Source organism: Sitophilus oryzae, unplaced genomic scaffold, assembly GCF_002938485.1.
Source record: "Sitophilus oryzae breed Bouriz unplaced genomic scaffold, Soryzae_2.0 scaffold_1652_pilon_pilon, whole genome shotgun sequence".
Taxonomy (NCBI): Eukaryota; Metazoa; Arthropoda; class Insecta; order Coleoptera; family Curculionidae; genus Sitophilus; species Sitophilus oryzae.
The window spans coordinates 334,647-355,994 of record NW_022146339.1 but is presented as its reverse complement, the minus strand read 5'-3'; the positions used below and the strand labels follow the sequence as shown (position 1 = coordinate 355,994).

At 31.9% G+C, this 21,348-nt stretch overlaps 1 protein-coding gene across 2 annotated transcripts in view; it reads right to left on the bottom strand.

Moving 5' to 3' along the window:
- The window catches only part of LOC115880728 (protein tramtrack, beta isoform-like), a 48,942-nt gene that overhangs the window by 16,079 nt on the left and 11,515 nt on the right, over positions 1-21,348 (bottom strand). For both annotated transcript variants that reach the window (XM_030898007.1, XM_030898008.1), the window contains exons 2-5: positions 7,772-8,327; positions 4,735-4,972; positions 3,169-3,412; positions 2,972-3,111 (exon numbers count right to left, since the gene is read on the bottom strand). In XM_030898007.1, coding sequence (XP_030753867.1) covers positions 2,972-3,111; positions 3,169-3,412; positions 4,735-4,972; positions 7,772-8,304 — 1,155 coding nt within the window. In that variant the 5' untranslated portion in view covers positions 8,305-8,327. The remainder of the gene's footprint in view (positions 1-2,971; positions 3,112-3,168; positions 3,413-4,734; positions 4,973-7,771; positions 8,328-21,348) is intronic.

Here is a 21,348-nt window from a genome sequence, read left to right as displayed (position 1 = left end):
GGATTTAAGATGTTCAAATATTCCTCCATCGACTGCTAGACAATAACCCAGGCGATCATAAAACTCTCTTCTTACATTCGCTAGTTGGTAAACTGAAATTCTATTGCATTCGGCAGAAATAGCATTTTTTAACTCGTCTAGATTTGGGTATTTTTTATCCTTGTATATCCTGTTTTTTAAATGGCCCCAGAGAAAGAAATCATTTGGCGAAATATCAGGAGACCTTGCTGGCCAATTTACTGTATGATTTAGGCCAATAACGTTTCCGTTAAAACTATTGTCTATATATTCCCGAACAGCCAGGGTACTATGTGCCGGGCAGCCATCCATTTGGCACCAAACTTCCTGATTTTCCCTAGCGGCATCATGTAAAGCAGGTAAAATATGATTTTCGAGTAGTTTCAAATAATATTCTGCATTTAAATTTCGCGTAAGACATAATGGCCCGATAATATTGTGTCCGAATATCCCTGCCCAAACATTTACTTTCCGTGGATATTGCGTCCTTGTTTCGACAAACCTGTGTTGGTTTTCTTTGTTCCAATATCGATAATTTTGAACATTGGGTTCATTATTTAAGGTAAACGTGCATTCGTCAGTGAAACATATGTTTTTTAAAAATTCCCTTCATTTATCAAAACAAAACGCCTGCCGCCGTATTTCGTCCCCATCTCGTAGCTCTTGGTGCTTTTCATATTTGAAGGAATAGTATTTATGTCGTTTCAAAATTCGAAACGCTGTAGTGTGATCTATTCCTATTTCATCCTCAAGTTTCCTTGTGCTGATCTTTCCATCGTTCTCTTCCAAGCACAATAAAACCTTCAAGTCGGTATCATTTCTTGCATCTTCTTTTTGTTCCTGCCTTGCTTCACATCTGCAGTAATTTATTAGGGTACCTTTGGTCTCAAATCTCTGGATATTCCTTGCGATTGTAGATTTTCCAGGTATCGGTCTATTCGGATACAGAGCAGCAAACATGTCCGACACCTTTTGATAACTATTTCCTTGATAATACCAATTAATCATCAATACTTTTTATTCGGTAGTGTAATTCATGGCTAATATTTTCGATGTAGGTATGAGTTTTTAATAATAATAATAAAGCACTAAATAGATAAATTTCTGTAATGACAACTTCATTTGACAGTTATCTTTTACCTTGACAGGGCCATAAGAAAGGAGAAATATTTAAAAAGAAATCGGCGATAACTCGTAAACGGGCTAATCAAAAATATCTAAAGTTATTCTTGAATGTGGGTTTTAGTGCTCTTCAATAAACCTAAATAGAATTATTCTCTAAAATAATTAGGGAAGCCAATAATTGACCCCATTAAAATTTACATGGGATTTCCTATGTCCCGCTCGACGATGCAACACCCGGTAGATCGTTACTCTATTATTTAAAAGCGTATATATCCAACAAAAATAAAGATATTGAGATGAATCAAAAAACGGGATCGAGAAAAGATACCTAGATGATAAAATAATGTTTAAATTCCTTGCATTGCTAACGCATGTTCCACAGGGTGTTTCAAACTTTCACCAATATATTAACATTTTCCCTCTGATGATTGACAGATGGAACACTTTCATTTTTAATTTTGAAAGAGAATTTAAAAAGCCAAATAATTTAGCTACAAACTGCTTAAAAAAATCATCAAAATATATAACAGTTTTCCAGAAAACATCAGAAATCTTCCCAATAATATGACGAAGAACATTATCCAGAAACACTCAACAAAAAAGGCGTATTACTCTATTAATGAGGTTTTAATGATAATGAAAGAATTTACATGATATAGAATATCTTAAATTAATATTTTTTATTCTCAGTCTTTCTTTATTACATTCATAATTGTTAGCTTTTTAATCTTGAATTTGGAACTAATAAACTTTACAACTAATACTACTATTATATAAATTTTACTTCTATCTTCCAATATCATGCAATTTTCATTTTGTTGCTGATCAGGCGATAATTGGGAAAGAAAGCATTCACAATAATAACAATATGACACAATAAAAATTAATTAAAAAACACAGAACAGTTTAAGCTTGTTCTATTTTGAACAATCATTAAGGTCAATTCCTAAAGTAAGATTTAAATAAGAGTAAATTTGAATGCAAAATAGTATGGCCTAACCACAGATTTATAGTAAGACAGAGAAATTAAATAAAACAAGGATGCATTCGGTCCCTTTAAATATCCTGTTTAAAGGGATGCGTATAATGAATCGTTGCCATTGATTGCTACAAAAAAGATGTGCCACAGATTAGGTATTTCAATTGGGAATACATTTTAAACAAAAGGCAACAATGCATTCGAGAAAAAAACGAAGTCTGACAACGCCATAGCCCTATTAAGGTGCGTATTCATTATCCGAACGAACGAACGAACGAACGAATGAAAGTGCGGTATATTTAGACAGGGACCGAACGCATGTGGGCCGTTCGTTCGTTCGTTCGCTCGGCCATCCGTTTCGAGTCGGTACATCAAAGGCGTTCGGTATCGTACGGTCCCCGTCCATACCACTAGCGAACATTCGTTCGTTCGTTCGATCGGATAATGAATACGCACCTTTAAAAGTCCGAGGTCACGGCGGCGCAGGCGTTTATCAGGAAGATCAAATAAGTGCCACATCTGTTAGTTAATCTGTGGCCTAATATTATGTATTTACTATTTCTTAAAGCGAGAGAGTAATCAATTATTTTCAATTGGCAATAAGTCGGTACAATAGTTATAGTAAAATTCTCATCAGAGGCTTTTACATAAAACATATTTTGATTCTTAAGTGTTTGGTTCTAAGTGTGGAGGAATTAAAATGATATTAAACAAAACTAAGCACACTATTAATGCACACAAGCTAGGAATGTTGAAAATTAACATTACATCTAAAAACATTGCTAATTTGTTATTTATGTTGTTTTAACTATATATTACTAAGAATATATAAACAAGGCTATTACTTACATCTGGACTGTCTCTTCTTCGTCTTTTTGCGGGCAACATGTCCGTATGTGTTTGCACGTGTTTAACCCATTCGGCAGGGATCGTGAAGGTTTCAGTACATAATTCGCAAGTCAGTGGCGTATACATTTCCGCATTGGAGCCTATTAATCACATTATTAACTTATTGTACTTATAAATAAACGCTTAATCGTCTGTACCTTCGTTCGATGTAGAGTCGTAAGTGTCCCCTTTCGGCGATCCGTCAGGATAAATATCTTTTTCCTCTATAATTTCCATTTCGTTTTCGGTCCATTCTAAAGGTTCGTCCTTAATGACCAAATAAGATAAGTTATCGGTTTTTTCGTTTTCTCTTTTTATCGCCATTACTGTACTGTTTGATACTTTTTCTGATTCGGCGTCTGCGGAGGTTATAGTATGCGGTTTGTCAACTTGTTGAGCTATCTAAATAAAGAAGAGAGTATTATTAAATCCAGTTACTTTAGTTACTAAAGAAGAGAGTATTTTTAAATCTACTTTACTAGAGGTGGGCAAAGATTGAACGAGTCGTTCATTTAAACGAGTATTAAAAATGAATCGTGAGATTCGATTCACCGTTTAGAATACGCGTCGTTCAATTGAATCCTGGCCAGCAAGGTGTTGGATTATTGTTCAGAGACTCGGCTCGAGAATAAACCAGAAGCAAACACACTTTTAGTACACTTTTATTGATGTAAGTCTCGAAGTAAGTACACTTTTATTGAAAAACAGCAGACACACTATAACCAGAAACTACAACTACAGATTATTATCGTAATAATGTAGCCAGCAATACATACATACCGAATTTTCTAGTTATCTACACACGATCCATAAAATTTGAACGAACGAATTGTAAAAAAGAGTCGTGAGAATTGAATCGGATCGCAATGCGATCGTTCGTTTCTACGGCTCGTTCGTTCAAAGAGTCGTGAGAATTGATTCATTGCTTACAATACGATTCGATCAATTAAATCGTGGCCAGCACGGATCCATAAAATCTGAACGATAAGCCGTAAAAAATAGCATTGAATATTGATAAGTATTGAATCGGATCACAATGCGACTAGTTCATTTCATGCCGGCGCGACGGTGCATAAAGAGAGTCAGAACCAAACCACTGGATCGGTTTTCAAAATTTAAACAAAAAACACATTTTTTTGTAAAATTTTCAAAGTAAAATAACTCGGTTATTTTGGACTTATTTGAAAAACCGTAAAGAGAAAATATGTTTATTTTATCGAGATCTACTTGACCTGAAATATTGGTACTTATTTAAGATTCACCGTGTGGATTACCATTTTTTCTGATAGATTTTAAAAATTCTTTTTGTAAACCTCGAAACAAATGAGATAATGGAGTTTATCGTCTGAAATATCTCTTAGACAAAACTAGTAGGTATCAGGAAAATCTCAAATATCTATATTGGAAGATTAGTGAGGAAACCGTTTGAGGGATGTGGTTCTTCTCAACTTACTCCTTAGAACGTAGCCACTCAATTTTTGCTAATACGAACCTAACTTTTTGGGCATATCGTTGAATTTTGTTTCTTTCTCTTTACAGATCTATAGTAAAATTTTGTATCGTACAATTAGTTTTTGACATGTCGGGTTAAAAGTAGGCGCCGATTTTGAGACAAAAATTTTGACAAATATAATATGTATTGGGGATACTATTTTTTTTTTCTACTACAGTTCTCGCTACGATTACAATTATTATGAAAATAAAGCAATATTTTTTGGTATTACCTTGGGATTTAATAAGATGGTCTTTTTTCCTGTTGAGTTTTCCTTATCAGTGGATCCATTAAAATTGTTCGTCATCGAAAAATTTAAAACTCGAGGTCCACTTAACTTTTTTTGGTTACTTTCTGAAGTGACTTGAGCTGAAATCGGTACTTTTTCTTGTATCTTTTGCTGCAATCTGCTTTGTAGAGCTTTATTGGCTTGGTTGTCTGTCTTTTTTGGATTAGATGACGAACCAGCGCTGAAAAATAAAGAAATAAGTATTAAATTGTTTCTTTTTTCTTTTTGTTTTTTTTTTGTTTTTTAAGCGACTAGTGATGAATCATTTATTTTATCACTAGTTAAAAAAAGTTATTATTATTTATTACTAAATATGTTTAGTGATGAATGTGGAAGAAAATGATTCCGTGTTGATATTAAACGAATTTCGGACTTCCATTGTCTATATTTATATTTTCATTCACATGAATGTGATAGGTCAACAGATGAATGATTTCGGTCAACTATAGTTTTACACTTGATAACGGTCAGTGATATATCTGACTGAAATTTCGAAAGTCCTAAATTCTTTTAATATCAATTTGAGTTAACGATAACAGTTGAGCGTTGTTTCAGTTCACAACTACGCTCACCTACACGAAAAACAGGCACCTTAAAAATTTAATGTATTTTCAAGTTTTATATATTTTATTCTAGTATGGACAGATTTGTTGTTGATACTTTGATATTATGTTAACAAAGCAATGAATTTAAAAATCACTTTATCATCTAGCGTCTTTTCTCAATAGTTTGTTTTTTGGTTCATAATTTTTTCCTTCTTTTTTTATTCATTTCCCTCACTATTTCTTTCTTTTTCATAAATAATTTAGCTACAAATTGTTTAAAAAATCATTAAAATTAGCTCAATAGCACAAAATACAGGGTGGTCCGAACTGTATTCCGGAAACTTCGGGATCATATTCTGCATATAATAATAAGTAAAAAAAAATTATATATGTATGCCCTAAAAGGCTCAGTTTCGGAGATCCAGGGTGTTGAAATTTCATTTTTATTTCGATTTTTTCGAAAATTGGTGTCTCGGAGTTTTTTCACTAGAAATTTGATTTTGTCAATTTGACTCCTACTTGTAGAGGGTGCCACCTACATATTTTTAACTGGTTTGAAAAGTTATAACCGTTCGTCCGTACCTGTATAAAACGACTGAATATAAAATTTACATTTACGACGTTTTTTACGTAAAAATTGAAAAGCATAGAGCACATGAAGCCGTCACTGCAAATCCACACAATCCAAGACTAGCAGACAACTTTAAGGCAGCCAACAACACGCTCCGAAGAAACCTGCGCCAACTAAAGCATAACTGGTGGTCGCAAAAAGCTAGTCAGATTCAGGAGTATGCCACGCATCACGACTATCGTAAAAGAAACATACGGTCCAGCTAAGAAGGCAAGATGCCCAATCATGGCACAAAATGGCGAACTTCTAAAAGAGGAAGAGCAAATCATAAACCCCTGGAAAGAGCATTACAGCCATATCCTTAACCAAGAAAACAACCCCAATATGGAAGCACTCAACATAATACCTCAGTATAACAGCCTCGATGTATTAGACATTCCAATAACAGAACAGGAAATAAAGGACTCCATAAAACAGCTTAAAAACAACAAATCAGCTAGCTGTGACGCGATTCCGGCGGAAATCTATAAGTGTGCAAGTAAAGAACTTATTGGTCATCTTAAGGCTCTCTTGGATGTCATATGGGAAAGCGGAGAGGTACCTCAGGACTTTTGCAACGCGAATATAGTGAATATATTTAAGAATAAAGGAAGTGCATCAGACTGCGGAAACTACCGAGGAATTTCACTATTGGCTATCGGAGGAAAAATTCTTGCAAAAATTATGCTAAACCGCCTGCACCCACAGATAGAAAAAATCCTCCCAGAAAAGAAATGAGATTTTTGAATGTCTAGAGTGCGGTAGACAGATAACATCACGTATCGGGCTTTTCAGTCACAGAAAAGCCCATGAAAGAAAACGCCTTGCGTGACCATCTTCTGATGCGTGTCAAATACTCGTCAGCGAGTAATGGCGGTATGGTATGGTATGGTACGTAAAAATAAAAAGTGTCTTGATAAAAATCGCTATGAGTAATGGTTCTCGAGATATTTGGAATCGAAATTATATACCTGTCATTATTGACATAAATTAATATGTTGACTAAATAGTTATTAGACTGAAATCATAAATTTGAAATATGTTTGTGCCAAAAGTTCAACAGAAACTGTTTTATCATTATTTTTTTAAGAAAAATTTATGATTAATTTGAAAAAAATAAAATGTTCCCAATATATCATTTCAATCAAATAACTATATCTACTCAACATGTTTATTTTTTGTCAATCTAAATATCTTGAGAACGGTTGCGCGTGGCCATTTTTAACAAGAGACATTTTTTTAAGTAAAAAATCACGCAAGTGTATATTTTTTCACTCTGTAGTTTTATACAGGTATGGACGAAAAGTTATTACTCTTCAAAATAGTTAAAACACATGCAGATTGCGCCACCTACAAATAGAAATCATATTGACATTAAAATGGCATTTCTCATGTCAAAAACCTCCCAGACACCAATTATCATCCAAATATTGACGTTACTTCAGAAATTATTTTGAAACAATCGAAATAAAAATGAAACTTCAGAAACTTCTACGCCCTGTGTCTCCGAAACTAAGCATTTTAGGACATACCTTTACAAGAACTTTTTACTTATTTTTATCTGCAGAATATGCTGCCGAAGTTTCCGGAATACAGTTTGGATCACCCTGTATATTAAACTTTCAGTAGGTACCTTAGTTAAGTTGTGAAATGAAACATCTTTCAAAACCTCAAAGGATTATGAAAATTGTCACTTTAAATGTCAAAATTAGAAAAAAGTATATAAAATTTCTATAATATTTTCCAATATGAAAAATAAACTGTCGTGTATTCGCGATTAAACGATAAATAGTCAGGTAGTAGAAAATTATACCAAATATTGTACCTGACAACCAAAGGTGGTGGATTTTTGCTTAACGCTTCCTGAGCTCTCTGTTCCTTTTGTTTTTGACCGCTCGGCTCGGAAGTCGATATCGGACCAGTACCGCCTACTCTGTTTTTATGTGCCTTTTGTTGCTCCTCATCAGTTTGCTCCCTATACAACCCCTTTATCTTTAAAATATCGCCCGCTTTCAGCACAACGTTCAGTATATCTTTCGAGACGGTAGCCTCTCCGCTATACATGTACTTAACCAGTATCTTGAGCGCCTTGTAGGTGATGCTTTGCGGAAGCACGATCATCAGGGGCAGTGCCGTGGTGACCTTGGGCTGAAATCGCAAGGCCTTATTCAAGTACTGGCTGGCGTACGCCAGGACGAATCTATGGGCCATGATCTTGTGGCCGTCCAAGGTGACCAAGGCCACGTCGGCGAACGTGTCGTCGGTGACTAGAGAGGAAGAGATGCACGAATGGATATAGGTGTTGTGCGAACTCCATTTCAGCTGGTAATTTTCGCAAATCTCGGCCGGCGCTTCCATTGTCGAGATCTAGCGTTCTAGAACTGAAACAAATAATAAGTCAAAATAAATAGAAATAGAAAAGTAGGTAATATACGGGGTGGTCCGTACTGCATTCCGGAAACTTCGGCAGTATATTCTGCAGATAAAAAAAAGTCAAAAAGTAAATGCTTAGTTTCGGAGATACAGGGTGTAGAAGTTTCATTTTTATTTCGATTTTTTCTAAATAATTTCTGAAGTAACGTCAATATTTGGATGAAAAATCGTATCTAGGAGTTTTTTGGCATAAGAAATTTGATTTTGATGGCAATATGACTCTTACTTGTAGAGGGCGCCAGCTACATATTTTTTAACTGGTTTGGAGAGTAATAACTTTTCGTGCGTACCTGTATAAAACCACTGGGTAAAAAAATATACAATTACGACGTTTTTTACGCCAAAAAGGTCTCTTGGTAAAAATTACGCGTAATGGTTCTCCAGATATTTGGAATCTAAATTATCAATATCTGTCTTCATTGACATAAATTAAACATGTTGACTAAATAGTTATTAGACTGAAATAATAAATTTGAAATGTTTTTGTGTCAAAAGTTCAACAGAAACTGTTTTATCATCATTTTTTCAAATAAAAAATTTATGATTAATTTAAAAAAAACAATATAAAGTTCCCAAATTCATTATTTCAGTCAAATAACTATCTACTCAACATGTTTATTTTTTGTCAATAATGACATGTTTTGACTATTACCTACAATTCTAAATATCTTGAGAACGGTTGCTCATAGCGATTTTTATCACGAGACATTTTTTTACGTAAAAAATCACGGAAATGTATATTTTTTTACTCCGTAGTTTTATACAGGTACGAACAAAAAGTATTACTCTTCAAAACAGTTAAAACACATGTAGGTGACGCCCACTACATATAGGAGTCAAATTGACATCAAAATCAAATTTTTCATGTCAAAACACTCCCAAGCACCAATTTTTATCCAAAGATTGACATTACTTCAGAAATTATCTGGAAAAAATCGAAATAAAAATGAAACTTCTACACCCTGTAATCCGAAATTAAGTATTTTAGAACATATATTTATACGAACTTTTTTACTTATTTTTATCTGCACAATATGCTGCCGAAGATTCCGAAATACAGTTCGGACCAGTCTGTAACTGTATATCGGGTGTTTTTCAAACTAGGCTCACCCCTTTATATAGAACACAAATCGGCATTGATTGACGTATTCAATTAGTTTTGTTCACTTTTTGTTTCACCTGAAATGACTGCAACTTTTGATTTCTAAATGGAGTACCATTCGGTGTTTTTTTTTACTTTATTTTATAGAAATTGACGTTCTGAATAGCTTTTTTAACTTTTGACATCTTCGCTTAGAAAAAAAATAATATTTTAAATTTGAATCTAGAGTGCCATGGCTGTGTTAAGACCACTAATTTTTCATCAAGGAGCCTTGGAAAAGTAGAGTTGATCGTCTAATGTTTTTCGTCATTTGCTGGCCGGTTAAAAGATGACCAAATCGTATTTTTAATCATAGCTTAATTTTTTTCAAATGGAACTAGGGTGGCTCATTAACATACTTGGAAAAAGCACTTTTTTACAAAGAATTTAGTAAGATATACTTGGTATTTCGAGTCAAATTATCGTTATGAACACAGCCGTGACACCCTAGATTGAAATTTAAAATATTATGTTTTTCTAAGCAAAGATGTTAAAAGTTGACATGTGATATGTCATTCTATTCAGAATATCAATTTCTATCAAATGAAGTTATAAAATATCGAAGGTACCATTTAAAAATAAAAAGTTGTAGTCATTTCTCTTGAAGCAAGAATTGAAAAAAACTAATTAAATAAGTCAATCAATCCTCTGATTTATGTCATTTTACATACCTATTTGAATTTTTGAATGAACTGTGTGATACTTCTTTACGCGCGTTGGGAGTAAAAATCCAAGGACGTGACACGACACGCGAGAGGAAAAGTGATAAGGACAGTCTACGGCTAATTATGCCAACTTGACCGTGTACGATACATGTCACTGTGACAGTTAGTTTTGACGTAAGAAACGCCAAAATTGATGTCGTCCGATAGCGACCAAATTTGGTAGGTAGGCTATGTGAGCAACGGTGCACACTGTATCCCACCCTGCAAAATTCGATACGATGCGACGTTTCGTTTACACCTTCATCACTAATGATTTGATATTGAAGAAAAATGTGAGTCGATTTCGGCATAATCGGTCACGGATTATAGAATGACACCCTCGACGTTTCGAACCGATCGATGCCTCTAAATGGACGAAATCATCAGGATTTTTGTTAATGAGGAAGATGCTACTATTTTATTTTTCGACAGAAACTGTTCAATTTATTAGAATAAATATGTATAAATGCAAAAAAAAAACTTTTTTCTTGAAAGCAATACCACAATTTTATAAAACGGGCCATCAAAATACTATGGATAACGCAAACGACGCCTCGCGAATTGAAACGATATTCTATTGGTCTGACGTCACCCGCCGTTCTCGTCGACGCGCGATGCCCAGCAGCAGTCAGACGTGTTCCGTTTATGTACGTATTTAGGTGGCGTACTATTGGGTGTGGAAACTAAATCTGGAGTTTTTGCTTTAACTATTTATTTAAACAAAGTAAAAGATGAATAAAAACAAACTAAAAACTAATGAAACATAGATTATAGAGATTGGCTTACAATGAACTGTCACTCTACATATAACCTTTAACATTTCTCATATAGATGGCGCAACGTATTTTGAACAATGGAATTAAAATAAAAATTGTTTTCTAACAGCTCCCCTTAATTCAATCGTTCACAAATCGTTGTCCATATATTTATTATTCTAGTCCCATATTCTGAATAAAATAATTATGTTTTGAACTCTGTAAACCTTTAGTTAACACATCAGCTATCATTTCATTAGTTGGAATGTACTTTAAATCTATGTCACCTTTTTCTACATTTTCTCTAATAAAATGATACTTTACATTTATGTGTTTTGTTCTGTTATGAAATACAGGATTTGATACTAACTTGTGAGCACTTTGATTATCGTTATACATAATAATTGTATCAGAGTGATCTAAAAGTTCTTTTAGGAAACCTTTAATAAAAATTGCCTCTTTAGCTGCTTGTGAAATAGCTACATATTCAGCTTCTGTGCTTGAAAGCGCTACCGAATGCTGTTTCTTAGCTTCCCAAGAAAAACTACTTTTACCAAGTTTAAAAATAAAACCTGTATATGATTTAGCATCATTTATATCGTTACCCCAATCTGCATCTGTGTATGCGGAAACTGATATAGAATCTTTCTTAAAAGTTAACTCTTTATTTATTGTTCCTTTTAAATATTTTAAAATTCTCTTAGCATGTTTAAAATGAATACTTTCATAACAATTATTAAATTGACTCATGAAACTTACAGCGAATGCTATATCTGGTCTAGTATTTACTGCTAAAAACATTAAAGAGCCTATTAAACATCGAAAAGGAATTGTTTCATCACAAGTTAAACCTTTTTCAAGTTTTAAATTAGCTTCAATTGGTGTTGAAACTGTTTTTGCTTCTGCCATAGAAAACTTATCTAATAACTTCAAAATATAATCTTTTTGATTAATTCTTATTTCATGTTTAATATTATCTCTTGTTATATTTAAACCTAAACATTTCTTAATTTCACCAAGATCTTTAATTTTAAAATTTTCTGATAAAACCTTTATTAATAAATTCTTTTCTTCATTATTATTTGAAAAAATAATAAAATCATCTACATATAAAGCTATTATAACAATACTATTAGAAATTTTCTTATAAAATACACAAGGTTCATACAATGATATTTTATAACCTAATTTTTGTAATAATTTTTCTACTTGTTTATTCCACATCCTAGAGGACTGCTTCAAACCATAGATTGACTTTTTCAACAAACATACCTTGTTATTTATTTATATCCTTCAGGTTGTGTCATAAAAATTGTTTCAATTAATTCACTATTTAAAAATGCTGTAGTCACATCAATGTGATTAATTTCTAAATTTAAGTTTACTGATAATGCAAATAATAATCTTACGGTACTATTTCTTACCACCGGGGAAAATGTTTCTGTAAAATCTTCTCCATATTTTTGATTAAATCCACGCGCTACAAGTCTTGCTTTATGTTTAATTTCGCCATTAACGTCATTTTTCACTGTAAAAACCCATTTGCACTGTACTATTTTTCTGTCTTTTGGTCTTTCAACTAGTTCCCAAACTTTGTTTTTCACTAATGATTGGTATTCTTCATCCATTGCTTCTTTCCACTTTAACTTTTCACTACTTTTCATAGCTTCCTGAAAACTACACGGATCTGTCAATAATTCACTATGGTAAAGAATGTAATCTTCATATTCTTTTGTCTTCTTGTTTCTCTCGGATCTTCTTTGTTGAATAATTTCTTCTTCTGATTCTTCATCATTCTGATCTTCAACTTCATTTTGATCTTCAATTTCTATAAATTCTTCTTTTATAAACTCTGTTTCTTTTCTTTCTTCTTTTTCAGACTGTTTTTGGTTAAACTGATTTTCAAAAAATACTACATCTCTGGACTTTATGATTTGACCTGGATTTTCTATGTCAAACAATCTGTAGCCTTTTGTATGTTCACAATAACCAACAAAAATATACTGTTTACTTTTTGCTGACAATTTTTGTCTTAACTGTACTGGTACATGTGCTTGTGCAATACAACCAAATACTTTTAAATGTTTTAGATCAACTTTCTCTTCAGTCCATTTTTCTTCTGGAGTTTTGTCTTTTACTGCCTTATGGGGTGATCTGTTTTTGAGATAAACAGCTGTATTTATTGCCTCTGCCCACATCTTATCATCTAGATTTGCTTCTTGCAATAAACACCTTGCTTTCTCTACAATTGTTCGATTTGTTCTCTCTGCTACACCATTCTGTTCTGGAGTGTACCTTACTGTAAGTTGATGTTCTATGCCTTTGGATTTCAAAAAATCTTCAAATGTTGAGTTTACGTATTCTGTTCCATTATCACTTCTGATTTTCTTTATTCTCTTTCCAGTTTGATTTTCAACTAGTACTAAGAATTCCTTGAATACTGTAAATACTTCTGATTTAGATTTTAGAAAATAAGCAAAAATTTTTCTACTGTAATCATCAATTAACGTAAAGATATATCTTGCACCACTCCAAGATTTTTCTGGTATCGGACCACATAAGTCTGTGTGTATTAGCTCAAGTAACTCTTTAGCTCTCTTACCTCCTGTTTTGTTAAACGGCTTTCTGCTTTGTTTTCCTAGTAAACAAATACTACATTGCTCATTTTTCTCATAATTGTAATCAACTCCTGTAGCCATTCCATTCTTTAACAAATTCATGCTATAGTGATTTAAATGACCAAGTCTTTTATGCCAAAGGTCTTGAAAATTTGTACTGTTAGTTAAATAAGCTTGTTCCATAGTTAAATCTAACTTATAGAGTCCATTTTTATTGCTTGCTGTAACTACAATTTCACCAGTAGCTTTGAAATTTTCTGAATCGTAAATATGACAACCTTCTGAGCTAAATACTACTGTGTGCCCCTTTTCTACCATTTTACTTACTGATAGTAAATTTGCACGCAAACCTGGTATGTAAACAATGTTTGTTATTGTTTTCTCACCCTTTGTTGTTTTTACTTTAGCTTTTCCTTCGCCTTCACTTGACATTTTCTCATTGTTCGCTACAATGACCTGTGATTCTGATTTTTCTTGAAAATCGTAGAGTAACTCTCTCTGAAATGTCATATGAGCCGTTGCTCCTGAATCTATATACCAATTTTGTTGTATATCTCCTGATTCATCTCTCTGAAGAACAGTTTGCAAAGCTTTTTCTGTTTTTACATTTTTCGTCTCTGTTTGACTCTTGTGTCTGCTTTCTTCTGCATCTGGCTTCTTACATTGATTTTTGTAATGTCCTGACAATCCACATTTGAAACACTTTATGTTCTTCTTTGTTTGAAACTTTTTCTTAGAAAATAAAGCGGTCTCATGTTTTTCCTTATTGTCCTTGCCATACTTGTCATCTTGCATCAATCTTGCCTTGACGAAATCACTTGTGATCTTGACATTTGAATTTTCAATTGCCATTACCATCGGATCATATTCAGATGTTAATCCACTTAGCATTATAACACCTAAAAATTCATCGTCGACTGGTTGTGCCATATCAGCTAATTTTTGTGCTATAGACAACGTCTCGTTTACATAAGCTTCCATAGTAGAATAATTTTCTAATCTAATTCTAACTAATCTTCGTATGAGACTCAACCTCCTAGACAAACCTTGATCTTCATAAGCCTTCTGTAAGTTATCCCATGCTTCTTTTGCTGTTTTGGCTGACCTTACATGTGTGTAAGCTATAGGTTTAATCATTAAACAGATTTTTGCTAAAGCCTTTTCATCACATCGTTTCTTCTCTGACTCTTTTGATTGGTCATCTGCTTGGTAACCTTCGATGCTTTTCCATAGATTTTCGTGTATTAAAGCCATTCTCATGCCAAACTTCCAGTTATTATAATTCTCCCTCCCTGCCAGTTTTTCAAATGCTAACTGCACCTCGGCCATTTTGTGACAAAATTATAACAATCTTCTGCAAAAGTTCGTCCTAGTCGTTTTAACTTCTTTACTTTTTCAAACAAATACGTTCTAGTGTAAAACACCTTCTGTTATCTGGTCCCATAACCTATTGGGTGTGGAAACTAAATCTGGAGTTTTTGCTTTAACTATTTATTTAAACAAAGTAAAAGATGAATAAAAACAAACTAAAAACTAATGAAACATAGATTATAGAGATTGGCTTACAATGAACTGTCACTCTACATATAACCTTTAACATTTCTCATATAGATGGCGCAACGTATTTTGAACAATGGAATTAAAATAAAAATTGTTTTCTAACACGTACTAAGATATTTTTGTTGCTTGTAGCGTTGATTGAAGAAGCTTTTTATGCTTTTTTGTGCAGTTATTATTTGTATGTGTTGTGTGTTCTGAGAATTTTTTAAGTAATGGCAGATTACGGGTTTGTAAAAGCACAATCAGATAACTTGCCAAAAGTCGATGCTTTTATGTTGGCTGCTTTTATAAATACAAATTCCCAATTTATTGGCGCTGAATCACGAGGAAAAAAACAGAGAGGTATGTAACATTTATTCTTTGTAGTACCTACTGAGGCATATTTAAGTATAAGTAGGTACCTACTGTTACGAACTTTTATATAGGTAGTTATAAATTAATGTTATAAACTTATTTTTCAGATCAGGTAGGGAGACGTATGGAGATAATGCTGTAGGTTATGTAGAAGTGAACAGAGCCAAAAATATCTGATTAGTTAGTGGAAAAATAACTCCAGAGCATAGCGTGAAAAAGAAAGTTTTTTTTATATATTGACACCCCCTTACCCTTGTTATTTTTAAAGATTGATTTTTTACGAAATTATAGGAAATAAATTGTTTATCAGTAATGAAAGTATTATACAAGGTGTCCCATAAGCAAACGCTAAAATTAAGTTACTTTTTTAAGTGAAACACCCTATATATTTTTGGATTCTTCGCAAATATCTTGATATTCTAGATATATTTCATGTATAATATCCTATACCTATCTTCAAATGTTTACGAAATATTGACAGTTGAAAAGCGAAAAATACCTACAATTTTCTGGTCCACCTTTTTTGAGACACCCTGTATAACTAGAATTAATTTTAAAAGAGAGTATATGAAAAACCATGCAACTTTTTTATTTAATGTTTTTTTCTAAAACTTGCAGTTAAGGCTGTATGTGGGTGTCAAAATATAATGAATAACCCTGTAGGTACATTCAAATTTCATATACCTATGTAAGACAATATACATATATGACAATATACATATATGACTTTTTGGCCCCTTTTTTCCGCTACTCGTATTTTTGTTTATAAATATATGAACTTAAATCAAAATGATCTTCACAACAATAAATCGTAAAAATAGAGGATAATTTAACGTTTTTCTTTTCATCTCTTCTCATGGCCTTGGACCATTTTTTTCTGTTTTCGCTCATCCATTACTATTTATAAATATCACTAATTACTAATTATGTATTAATTAATACAAATAACTAAAATTTTGACTCGGATTCAACAGCGTTTAAAAGCAAACTGTGTAAAATAAACACGCGTCTGGCTCCACTCAACCCGATGAACGGCGGGTGACGTCACAGCGGCGAGAGCGTTTGCCCGGCCATTTAAATTAACAATATTTAATTATTTTATATTAGAGGTATTTCTTAACCGATATCAACGATTTTTTTTGTTCAATTTGTAATTATATGAACTATTTTTTAAAACCATTATTTAAAAACATGCATTTTCCTCATTATGGGTCGATTGGAACCAAACTCAGCACGTGTATAGATGTACCCGAATGGAGTTCTCGGACGGAAGTAAGAAAAAGTTTCACTTCAATTCAATTTTTTTCATACTTAAAACATTATCCTGCTTCTTGTAAAGAACTGGGGTATTTCAATATACCAATTGCACAAAACTTGACCTTTTTCATTATTCCTTAAAGAGAATAACACAATTTTTTAATGTCTCTATAAACACCGATAATAAATTTAAATAAATATATATTTTTAGGCACAAGGAATTTGTCGTACATATAGTTGCTGTTTCATTAATAGTAATTTAGTTTTAATCCAAAACGGAAATTGTAGTTTCCTTCTACCTACGTAGATATGGTGGTATAAAGTGCCCCGTTTAAATTAAATCCATCTCGCCTAAAGCACGCGTCTCCTTATTCAATACAAAGTGTTCGTGATGGGATAATAGATAAAACTATCGACATTGAAATGTCGTTTGATAAAAGAAGATGTCATGTCTGAACATCAAGTTAAAAGCTTCGTCTGCTTAGTATTGCTTTATAGGAGTACACTATTGCCAATAATGTTCAAGATTTAATTTACGTATCTTAAGTATTTTTATTTGTGTTTAAAACAGGGTTTTTATCGTTCACAATTATACAGTTACCGGCAAAAAGTGTCAAATAAGTAGGAAAATTGTTTTAATATTTCAATACCTATTGAAAAAAGGAGTTTGAAGACCTAATTCTTCTGGTCGAATAACACATAATACAGGAGTATTGTAGCTAAATGATTAGATTATTACAAATTTTGTTTTGGGTTAAAATTGAAATATTTACGATATTGTTAAAATACAGTAACAATTTTAATGCTTTATTTCTCTAGGCGCATTTAAGTTTTTAAAATCAAATATTGTACTTTTTCTTTTTACTAAATTTTGTGTTGCAATAATAAAAATTATACTACCTTATACAGAGTGTTTAAAATGAATTTCAAATAATTACTAGCTTTAAACGGCAATAACTTCTTTAATTTAAATGGAACACCCTGTATATTTTATGAGAATCAGATGCACACTTTAATTGTCTATCAAATTGTATTGTACCATTTATTACCTATCTCTTCAAGTTTTCGTTTAAGAAAATGCATTTTCTTAAAATTTAGACCATTTATCACCCATGGAATATTGACATTTTCTATTATTTTTATAGATGCAAATTTCGAACAGCACCATATACTAATATAGTCAATATAATTCGCTTATTTCATTAAGAAATTAGAAAAATGTTTAAATATTTGTTAAAAAGGACCAATTAATATGATCCCAGTATTCACATTAATTAACTGTTTGCATTGATTAATAATAATTCCTCCAAATACTAAAAAACGTGGTAAAAAGTAACTACAAATAAATTTTAGTTAATTCTTTGATGAATGGTTATTTATAACAACAGAGGCGTTCATTTTCATATTTTATTATTATATTGATTTCTGATTCAAATCCACATTTATTTAGAATAATTAATTAACTAAAACAATTAGTATAGGGAAATTAAAATAACTTTCGTTGCACATCATAATACGATCACCAGCAAACTCCATAAGACGACACATGGTGTCATTGACGACGTGCAACGAAAGTTGTTCCAATTTCCCTATAGTTAACTAATTTTTGGGCTGAAAAAACGATGGTAAATTTAATTGATATACTCTTTTACAAAGATTTAAATAGTTTTATTTTTGTAAACAAATGGGCTTGCAATAATATTATTTGTAACATCCGTACATTTGTCCCTTTAAAAAATCTAAAATGTCAATATTCCATGGGTATATTGATAAAAATGAAGTCTAAATTATAAGAAAATGCATTTTCTACGAAGACTTCACGAGATGGTATAATATAATTTGATAGACAATTAAATTGTGCATCTGATTCTCGTAAAATATACAGGGTATTCCTTTTTTTGTTTTATTTAAATTAAACAAGTTATAGTCTATAAAATGAATAACTTTGAATTTTGACCGTTATTTCTTACCAACATGGCAAATATCAAATCCCCCTGTCCAAAAAGTTACTGATATTCTTTAAAATGAGTGCCTGAACGAATCAGATAGGTAACTCTTTTTACTTTCATGAAATAGAAAAGGAAAATAATAAAACAAGTGACAGTTTACTTTCCTCTTCTCGTATAACTTTCCTCTTCTTGCAAAAATCGACGCGAAATGTCATAATTGACAAAAGTAATATGTCATCAGCTTTTGACATTTCTAAATATCAGCCCAATGCCGTCTCTAATAGAACAGCCTCGGAGCGAGATTTATAACGTCACGCTAGTTAGATACCACGGATTAATAAATATGTTGTAGAATCCATGGAAAACATAATTATTCCTCGTATTTTTGGTTTGTATTTTAAAAATGATATAGTTTACATGAAATATACATAACATACAGTTAATAAATACAATATATATATACCTATTTATAGTAATAAATACTTTGGCAAATAAACTATGAACCATACAAATGCAGCAAATGTTTTACAATATACAAATAATGAATAGGTACATAAGATAATGGGTAAAATGTAAAATATATTTTAAATTTTGGGATTTGAAAATCGATTATCGAATTTAAGAAAAAACATTCAATATCTACTAATAGTGATATATTATTATTTGCATTTACAAAATTTATATGTATATTTTGAAAGCATCAATGTTTGACAAATTTATATTTGCAAATAATACAATATCATAGAAAAAAAGGCTTCAGCGATGGCTATGAAATAAAGATCGCTGTCATTTTATATGTAAAATTATTCTAAAATTTTTGATTTTCTTGGGATTTAGGTTCGGGAAAAACGCTGATTAAGTTTTCATTATTTTTTGGTTTAAAAAAAACGTTATAGCTAACGTTTATAGCCTTCATCAGTGTTGTGTCATATGAAAAAAATGGTGTCGAATATAATCCATAAAATTACATATACGAGGAATAATTATGTTTTCCATGTATTCTACAACATATTTATTAATCCGTAGTATCCAACTAGCGTGACGTCATAAAATTCGCTCCGTGGCTGTTCTATTAGAGACGGCATTGCATCAGCATGGCCGCAAGTTGCTAACTTAATAAAATTAACACTAGGAAAGCCCGCGGGAACTGTCAAATTCAAAGTTAATCGTTTCACAGACTATATTTCCGTGTAAAACTAGTAATAATTTGAACTAAATTTTTAGACACTCTGTATAAGGTAGTATTTTTTTGTTATTTCAACACAATTTCTGATCTTTATATAAACTTCAGTTAATATTTAGCATTAAAAACTCTCATACTCTTGGAGACATAAAGCTTTAAGATTTTAACTACAATTTCACAAAATTGAATATATTTCAAAAACGGCAATGTTTAAGTGTGCTAAACTTTAATAAAATTTACCTTTATTTTAATCGTAGAAATTAAAAATGTAATACCTACAGGGTGTTCCAATTTAAAAAAATTCTACATTGATAGTTTTTATTTATTTGGGACATTCTGTATCTTGTAAAAATATTTTTAAATTGTAGCTCAAATAGTCCTTCAACGAACCCAAAAAACAAAAAAAAGAACACATACTTTATAAGGAAACAGTTAAGAATAAATATTAAAATTAACGCAAATCATATTGATTACTATGGTCTAGAACTTCATTTTTAGTAGGATGTTTCTATGGTGATTTTCCTACCCAGTGCACGCTCCATTACTCTAAATTGTATGATTTTGAAACGTTGGCAAGATTTCCTTCACATTTTTACCTTTTAGCTTATCCACCGTAAAGTATAATTTCCGCATAGGTTATGATTATCGTTGCACGAGTAGATCGGAATAATTACCGTAAAAGACGTAAATCCGTTCCATCCGACACCTGAGTGTTTGTTCTGTCCATTATTTATCAGAGATTAATTTGTGGTTAGGCTATAGCTCTCACTTCAGTATCTATTTATTGATGATTCATAATACAGTAGTGAGGGCCATTACGATTCTTTTTAGTGAATCGAATCGCACGATTAAATTTCTCATATTGAATCGACTCCTACGATTCGTTCATTTGAACGAACCACATGCACAATTTACGTTTCATAAAAACAAGAATCGTACTGGCACTACCGGCGATAATTTGGCCGAACAATTACTTAAGGGACTAGAAAAGGAAATATACATTTATTTCACTCGTTTTTCAACACTTTCTGACACTGGCATAATTGGATTGATTATTTTTCCAATAATATTAAATTATCAATCCAATTCATATATACTATTTATGAAAAACTTCTTTTAATACCAATTTAATATTTTTAGAGCCATATTTTAATTCCGATTTAATAGTCACAATAAATAGTATGTAATACGGCATGATCGAAAAAAAAATTGCGTCCAGTTGACTTGGAAATGAATATCGATGACGTTCCCCATATAATTTTACATATAAAATGACTGCGATCTTCATTTTATAACCATCGCTGACGCCTTTTTTTTATCCTATTAAGCAGAGGCCAACAATATTTATTTAGAGTTGCATAAAACACGATTTCGTCTTTTAGTCCGACATTTAATGGTTTAAGTGGGTAATATTATTTTAACAAAAATATTAACGTGAAAATTAAATA